Raw genomic sequence first — 8,597 nt, forward strand, 5'->3', positions numbered from 1 at the left:
AAGGAGAAAAGATGCAGCTGATTTTATTTCCACCATCCAGTGGGTGGATGCCAACGGTACTAAAGAACCTGTAATCATTCAGCACACTTCAGAGGTTACCCCTCAGCTTGCCATGTGCATCTGGGCCTTTGCGGCTCCCTTTTCTTTATAGAAACCGGTATGCAAGCTGAGCACAAGCCCCTTATCCAACTTTACCTCAAGAAATAAAAATCACAATAAAAAATTCAACCAGTAAGCTAACAACCTTCCCGAAGCCCACGGAACAATGCAGATATCACACCCGCCACCATCGACCTGCACAGCGGCTCCCCTTGTGAATCCCTTCCTTAATCCGCTTCGCTACCATCGCTCTCCCACACACATCAACATTCGCCCCTCGTCCCGCAGCCCCCTCTCTCACCCGCCATCCGTTCCCTCTCCATTTTGGAAGGCCTCTTCCCGTTCCACACCGAACCCACCCGCCGACGATGCCCGCGGGCGGGCACACACGCCCCATTCCCCGCGGCGGGGGCTCGGCCTGCGGCTCCCCGCGGCGGGGGCGACGAGCGCCCAGAGGCACCGCAGGCATTGCTGCTGCCGCCCCGTCCCCGCCGGCGGGTACCTGCGCCCGGCACGGACCGCGCCGGCGGCGATGCCCGGGCTGGAGCCCGGCGGCACCTGGGGTGTGCGCGCCGGCGGCGGGCCGAGGCGAGCGGCCCGAAGCGAGCGGCCCGAGGCGGGAGGAGGAAGCCCCGCACTCACCCAGCAGCAGCAGCTTCAGCTCGCGGCGGGCGTCCCGCTTGTCCCGACGCAGCTGCCGCTCGATCTCGTCGTTGATCCGCCGGGCTTCCTTGGCTTCCTCGCTCAGGCAGCACGCCATGATGGACTCCAGAGTCATTCTTCCTAACTGGTTCAGACACAGCCCCCACCCCCCCTAAACCCGCACGCACACACGCACCCCGCCGCCGCTCCGGCCCCGGGGGGCACAGGCGCTCTCCGAGGGCCCGGGGGCCGCCGCAGGGCAAGCACGCAGGCAGAGCAGCCTCGATATGACAGAGGGGCAAGAAGAAAGGCAGGGCCGCTGGCGGCGCGGATCCCCGCTCCCTGCCGCTGACACCCGCCGCTGCCAACTCCTCCTCTCCTCTAAATCATGCACCGAACAACATGGAAACATCCACCGCGGCAGCAGCAGCAGCGCTACCCAGCCAAGCCGCCCCTCGTCCCGCTGCTTCCCTTCCCTCGCCGCCGCCCGCAGCCTACGCGGTCCCGGAGTGTCCCTGGCGGCCGCCGACACCCCCGACGCGACCACCCCACCCCCGTGGAAGCGCTAATGCCCACTAATCCCTCCCCCGCCCCGCACACGCACACATCTCCCCGCCGCTCTCCGCCCCCAGAGCGGGAGCCCAGCTCCTGCGGGGTGGGCGAGACCGCCGCTGCCCGGCAGGAAGAGCTTCCCCGCGGCCGCTCCTCCTTCCCGCCGCCTCGGCCGCTCGCCCTTCCAGGAAGGAGGCGGGGGTGGTGGTGAGGGAAAGCGGAGCTCGCTATCAGAGAGCTGCGGTGTTCGGCTCCGTTCGGTTCGACCCTGCCCGCGCTGCCGACGGAGCTGCGAAAAGGGAAACGAGTGCACTAGCCGGGGTCGAGCTCGACCGGCTTTTAAATGGTTGGGCGCCGCGGGCGTGGTGCGGCAGGAATATGGCGGCCCGTCTCCCGCCGCCGCTCCCGCTCTCTCTCCGCCCCGCTGCGCGGTGGGGGCGAGCGGCCGGGGCAGCCGAGCCCCCGCCCGTGCTGTGCCGCCCCCCAGGGCCGCGCCGCCCGCCCTGCGGCGGCCGAGGAGGAGGGCAGGAGGTGCGGGAAGAGACTGAACGGATTCTCACTCCAAATGGCTGTGAGGAGCTGTGCCTGCACCGGTTTGTTTTGCCGGCAGCGCCTTCCCTAACGCCTTGTTTGCTTTCGCTTCCTTTGTTTTTAGTTGTGGGCACACATTTTTATTCGGTTCCCATCCTAGGACAGATGAGTTAGGTTGGCAGGGACGGGCGGAAAATGTGGCCGGCTGAAAGGAAGGAAGAAGTAAGGAGCCGAAAATTCCTTTTCCACCTTTGGCCGGAATGGGAAAGCAGAGCGGGATAGACGCACACCGTCAGGCACCCGGAAGGTTTAGCCCTGACTCCTTGCTGGGAAAGCAAAGCCTGGGACACCCCACGGAACGCCACCAGTGTGGCCGATACTCGGCTGCGGTGAGTTCTATCCTCCCCACGCCCCAGCCCCTGCCGCAGGCCCAGTCCCTGGAAAGCTGTCCCCATGTAGCTTTCGGTAGCCCTCAGGGTGATCGCATACAATCCAGCAGAACGCACTGATGCACCTTCTAGTTTTTGTGAATTCATAAACGCCTCACGGAATTCCCACACCTGCACTTCCTTTGGCCACCTCCATTTTAAGCTACTGTATCTAGGAATGCTGCCAAATCGGCTGTAAATCTGGTACTAGCCTAGGTAATGGGTAGAAAGGCACATCATTCTCTATCTTCTAGCTCCATGTCTGATACCTCACCAGCACCTGCTGACATCTGTTTTGGAAAGCATATGCTCTTTCCCAAAAGCTTCCATATGTACCGACAAAATTATTTAAGTGAGGTCTGCTATAAAGAGTAAGATGATGATGGAATTAAAAATAAAGATAATAAACAAATCATGAAAATAACACATTCAATCAATTTTTTAGAGCATGAAAAAAAAATTGCATATTTTAAAAATGCATCATTTTCATGTAGATATATACTGTACTGGTATATATAGTGTATAAAATGATTGATACAACTTGGAATCTTTATTTTTTAATTACAGTCAATGACTTTAAGTAAAAATTGGGTAGTTTCAGCTACTAAGAATAGATTAGATTTCACTCAAAGAATATTCTCTCTTTTAAAACCTGTATGTATAGAATTGTATCTATGTATTCACCTGTATTGTGTACTGGTCCCAGATGTATTAATATTACATGAAATTAAGATTTCTAAAGTGCCAACACTGAATTACAGAGACAACAAGTAACAATAAAGAGGGGGAGGTTGCTTCAAGAAAATAATTATTAGAGTTTTTGAGATAAATACTAGGGTTTTCTTAGAAATGCCAGAGTCCAAAAGAGTGACAGTGAGTGTGGTAAAGCTCACAAGAAATACCTGCTGGATGTTTTGTACATTGTGCCCAAATCCACAGCAATCATCTCCAGGAATCACATCTTGAATAAAGGTTAGGAACAGGTCAATGAGTTTCCAACCTTTAGGTAAACTGAATCAGTATCCTCTCCAAAACTGAGGGCACACTGTTCTAATAAAAACTGTAATAGTCTGCAGTAGAAGAAGCTGGACTAAACTTTCTTAACTGTTTTAGCTGGACTAAACTTTTTTAACTATACTTTTATATGCTCAGTATAAAAGGCATGAACACAGTGTATACCTCAAATGCAGAACTGTAATTTAATTTTGCATTTTTAATGAGACAAGACACCCTACAAACCAAAACTATAATCTGCATGTACCACTTCTATTGACATAACTGAATTTCAAATATTTACAGAATAAATAACTTCAGATTTTTAATGGATGAGCCATCTAGTCCTGAGTATGGTATCAGCAGATAGCCATTATACACTGTTTTACTCATTTGCTTCATGACTTAGTGGAAGTCAGAAGAATCCCATTACGGATAATTACATGATAATAAAACCTATGAGGAAATTTCTTTCCAGACCTCAATTCCATAATGGTTGGCTTTTGTTTTGAAATGTGAAACATCCTTTATAAATATTTTATCCTAATAACAACTATCAGTAAATGACAGAAATCTTTATTGCCTATGCACATAATTATTATCCATAGATACCATAGATATCCATACTGTTCCCTAATCCTAGACAGATTCTTCCTGATAAGCCTCCCTATAGCACTATACTCATATTCCTCTATCCAGCTAGTCTCCAGTGCATGTCATACCAACCCATTGCCTGTGAGACATTTTGATGTTGCTTACTGCCACAGGAAATGAAAAGTGAGACTGACAGAGGGAGAAAACATGGTATAAAACACCTTGTGTCTTAGGTATTCTTACTCATAAGACAGTAAAGATTTGGAAACTATCACTATGTTTAACCATGTCCATAACATTCTTTGCACTAATCTATCCCAGTTTTCAATTTCTTCCTTCCATATGCCTAAAGATATTTATTGTCACTTTCCTCTGTCTTTTCTGCCTAAGAAAGGTTTTCTGTGATGTTTTGACAGGTTCCAAATGGTATCTGAACTTGGTACTCACATGACAGTAAAACAGAAGATTGTGAATAGCAACATCATAGGATTTTCATAATGAGTAAGCCTCCCATCTTAACCAATGGGATATCTTGTGAGTGCTTTTTGGTTGCCAATGTGCATTAAGAAGACATTTGTACAGTGCTATGCAGAATTACATCCCAGTCTTGTTTGTGAATGTCTCCAGTAAATTTAGAGGCTGTCAGTATGTCTGAGTTGAGCAAATTATCCTTCCAGTATGCCTTCCTAATCAGCTTTTTGTTTGCTGGTTTTGTTTGGGTTGGGGCTCTCCTTTTGTTGGTGGTTTTTTTTTTTCCTCTGTTTGGTTGGGTTTCTGGGGGGGTTTTGAGTTGGTTTTTTTGGCTTTTGTTTTGGTTGGTTGGTTGGTTTCTGGTTGGTTGTTTTTATAAAGGGGGAAAAAAACCCCAAAAAATTATCAGCTGTTCTCTGCTGTTTAATGAATAACATCCAGGTTTTGCAATTTTCTTCAACAGATATCCATTTGTTCCAGTGTGTGCAGTTTTGACAAATTATCTTCTGAATGTTTCTCAGTGTTACTTATTTCAAAGCAAAAGGTGCCCACCAAGGTGCTAAGGTATAGACTAAGAACTAGGGAAGAGTTAACCCCCTGTTTTTTCACCTGATTTATGTGGAATTTTAGAAACTTCCTTTCTTCTACCTGTTTGTATGTCAAGGTTCTTATGGATGACCTGTCTGAAAAAGCTCAAGTGTTTTTCGAAATACGTTTTTTCTTCAGACTCATCTCTTAATATTATTTTGCCCCGGCAGGCAGCAGAAGAGGGGTGTTGTGCAGAGCAGCGACCTGCAGGCACCTGCACCAGGAGCCAGCATCCTGTCTGCAGCGCTCCTTGCCCGCTCCAGCAGGACAGGCTGCCAGCCACATGATTTAACTGCGTGAGGAACTGATTCTGGTATATTGTGTTGGGTGGGAATTTTCTTGGTCGTTAGGGTTTGTTGGTTGGTTCCTTGCTTGGTTGCTTGACTGGGTATTTTCCCAGAGTTTGCTGTTAGTTTAAGGATTTGCATTGTCTTTCACAAAGTTTCAGTTGACCCTTCAATCCTGCTCATGGGAAGCGTCTAGTAGGCACAGTGTGATCCAGGCCACCACTTCTGTGGGAATTAGCTGCTGGATCACTTGCATGAGCCAGTTGTTCCTGTATTGTTCTGCACAAGTCTGGTGGAACAGGATCATAAATTTCAACCTTGAAAAAAACCAAAAACCCAAAACAAAGCAAAAAATCTCATCGCGCTTGACATGACACAAATTACATTAATAAATTGGTGGAGTATGAGCTGATAGTACTGCAATATGGCCACTCACCGAAAATTAATACATAAGTCTTCAGTATTGGCACCAGCTGTTTCTCTGATTACTTTTGTCCTATTGTATTGCTTTTACCATGAAATGGATGCCAATTACGGATCCAGGCTTATTTGTATTTTTATTATTTGAGAGTTATAGGGGTTAAAATCTCCTCCCAAAAGTTTCAGCAAGGCCAGTGATGAAGTGTTCAGCCCAGGATATAGTATGGAGGATACTAGTCTTCCACCTCCGTGACATAAATTATAAATTCATATTTTGGCATCATAGAAATACTATTGCTTCTGTCAAAATACCTTTCATGTGCATTTATTATGTCACATTCAAGCACATTTTTCTTTCATGTCATTGAATTTTTCATTCTTTCATGGGTTTTCATTCTTTATGGGTTTTTTATTTTTGTGAAAGTCCAAAGTAAGTTATTCATAAATATAATCACACCTATTTATTAACCTAGAGAGACTTTGTATAATGTCTAGTTCATTTGCCATCAGTAGGGCTTCTCATGCTCTGCTAGGTTAAGGTATTGTATGTTTGGATTATTTATCTAAGACCTCAAACATTCTATTCTAGCTTTTACTCTTACCCTACAGTCTATTCTTGGATATATATACTTCCTAATTCTGATTTTATATAAGTTTCATAGCATAGTAACTCCATCATTTTCAATGGAATTGCACCATTGAAAAACAATGAAATTGTTTTTACATACACAGTAGTGTCAGACCGTGAGCTTCCTTTAAGATATTTAACATTCACATTGTAATTGTGTGACTCCTCCAGTTTGTAAGGAAAAAACCAAAACTTCAGAATAGTCTAACCATTAAAAAGCATAAACTGATACGCCCTCATTCCCATCTTAGTTCTCACTATGTCACAGGTCAGGGAGGCAAGAGTTACACATCACCCAGACAGAGGTAGTTCTTTTGGTATTTCATGGAAAAGTATTATTTATAAATCTTTCCATCATCCAAATAGTGCGTCAGAGGAGGTTATTTTCTTGCAATCCAAAGTACGTCACTAGAAGGACCACGGATCTCATTGCCCATAATTTTAAAATGGAAGACTAATCCAAAATCAAAGCATTCTTGAATACTTCCCACAATCTTGTACCAAACTTTAGTATATAAACTGAAAAATTATTTTTCCAGTGGAGATGAACAGAAAATAATGATCCACATGCATGTAGTAGTAGTAGTTCATAAAATTATGTTTTCAATATGCAATTTATACACAAATTAAATGCAAGAATTTAGACGCTTTAGGAATAAATTCTGTATTTTATATATGATTCATGTCTTATATTAATAGGTGCATCAATATATTTTGCACATTACTACCAGATTTTCTAATGAAAATCATAAGCAAATGCATGAGGGATAAGTGACATAAGGATAAAAATTATGACCCAGTCAATTGTGTTTTCAGATGAGCAATTAAATTATTTTTATTGATATATATAATTTAAAAACATTATAGCAGAAGCCCATCATGAGATTGTTTCAAGTATTTATGGTTTTAAAGTGAATGCAGAGAAGGATCTTAAGACAACAGGTAATCAGTGTTTTCCTCTAAGTGGAAGTACAGTAATAAGGGAAGTATCTTTCTTTCTCTGTATGAAAATCTATTAGAAAAGCTTGTGGTACTTAGAAAAAATGGTCCTCATTAAGTCTTATATAAAGCCATCACAAATACTTGACAGAAGTCGTATTTCCACAGAAGTATTTAAAGTAATGGAGAAAATTGAGTTGGAAGACAGCAAAATAATTGGCTTCCATTTAATACTTTAGGAAGTATTGAGCAGGAATCAAAGCACTCTGTTACATACTGAAGTAAAAATGTGGGTTGAGTTGTATAACTATAATTACAGTTACATAAATTCAGTTATACCTATAACCTCAGATAGCCAGATAGTATGTTTCTTCAATCAGTATGGGATGACTTGTGAACTTGAATTTGGGCAGAAATAGAAATAACTCTTGTGCCTGTGATGTAGAGCTAATAGTAGATTGCTGTTATTATTCCCCTGCAGTTAACATGGAATTTAGATAGTGCTTTATACTTTTAAGGAAGATTGGTGAATCTATAATAATATTTAAGGGAATTACAGAAATTTATTAGTAGGGAAAAGGATAACATTTGTTTCTTTTGTCCTAAGAGACAGAGAAGAGAAACTTTTCAACACTTAAAAAATTCTGTTTTGGACATATAGAGAATTTGATAGAGTTCTAAGATTGTTTAAATACCACTTTGGATAAAACACATGCATTACCCTGGTGTGGGTATAATTGTGAGGCAAGCTCTCAGGGTACTGTATTTCTATGGGACTGCTTACTAATCTGGTTGTATTTTGAATTTTGGGTTTGCATTGCCTTACATAGAATCTAAATAAAAATCCTCTGAAATTTTGGTTTTGTTTTGATTGATAGAAGATCATTTTTTTTTACTCCAAAATAAAGAGTGTTTAACAGAACTGAGATTTTGAAGAGACTAGGAAATTTTCAGAAAAATCAGTGGTTAAATTTTAGTTTAAATACTGAGAGTAATAGATGTATTTTGAATTATATAGGATATTCAAATCTCTTCTATTTGTGAGGGAAAACTTTTGTCATTAATACCTGCTTCTGCTAAGAAACTAGTCCTAAGTCTGAGATTTACAAGAAAAGAAAAAAAGCTTTGAGCTCCCCCTACTGTTCTTTCCATCCAAAAAGATGGAAAACCTGAATTTTGTTTTGATGGGTAAAATATCAGTCAGATAGAAGAGAAATTTAACAACACAGAAGTACTATTTTAAGTTTCTGATAATGTTCTGTTAACAGTGGAGAGAACCCAAGTTGTTAGAACTCTTAAGGTTTTTGGCATTCACAGCATAATGTGCATGACAATGTATACCTTCATATACAATAGTTTTCCAAGTTTCCTGTGCAAAGATATGATTTAGTGTTTGTATATGCATACACTTAATCTTGTTCCCTT

General features: G+C 43.1%; 1 protein-coding gene and 1 long non-coding RNA gene across 2 annotated transcripts in view; one reads left to right on the plus strand and one right to left on the minus strand.

Moving 5' to 3' along the window:
* Window positions 1-1,672, minus strand: part of LOC135459296 (guanine nucleotide-binding protein G(q) subunit alpha) — a 120,955-nt gene extending 119,283 nt beyond the window's left edge. Inside the window, exon 1 of the mRNA XM_064735128.1 lies at window positions 742-1,672. Coding sequence (XP_064591198.1) covers window positions 742-877 — 136 coding nt within the window. The 5' untranslated portion in view covers window positions 878-1,672. The remainder of the gene's footprint in view (window positions 1-741) is intronic.
* Window positions 1,673-1,775: 103 nt separating this feature from the next.
* LOC135459379 (uncharacterized) lies at window positions 1,776-8,382 on the plus strand. Its single transcript, XR_010443025.1, has 3 exons — window positions 1,776-2,213; window positions 4,256-4,340; window positions 5,069-8,382. It is a non-coding gene; the product is annotated as an uncharacterized LOC135459379 (long non-coding RNA).
* The last annotated feature ends 215 nt before the right edge of the window (window positions 8,383-8,597 follow it).

Source organism: Zonotrichia leucophrys, chromosome Z (genome assembly GCF_028769735.1).
Source record: "Zonotrichia leucophrys gambelii isolate GWCS_2022_RI chromosome Z, RI_Zleu_2.0, whole genome shotgun sequence".
In the NCBI taxonomy this organism is placed as follows: Eukaryota; Metazoa; Chordata; class Aves; order Passeriformes; family Passerellidae; genus Zonotrichia; species Zonotrichia leucophrys.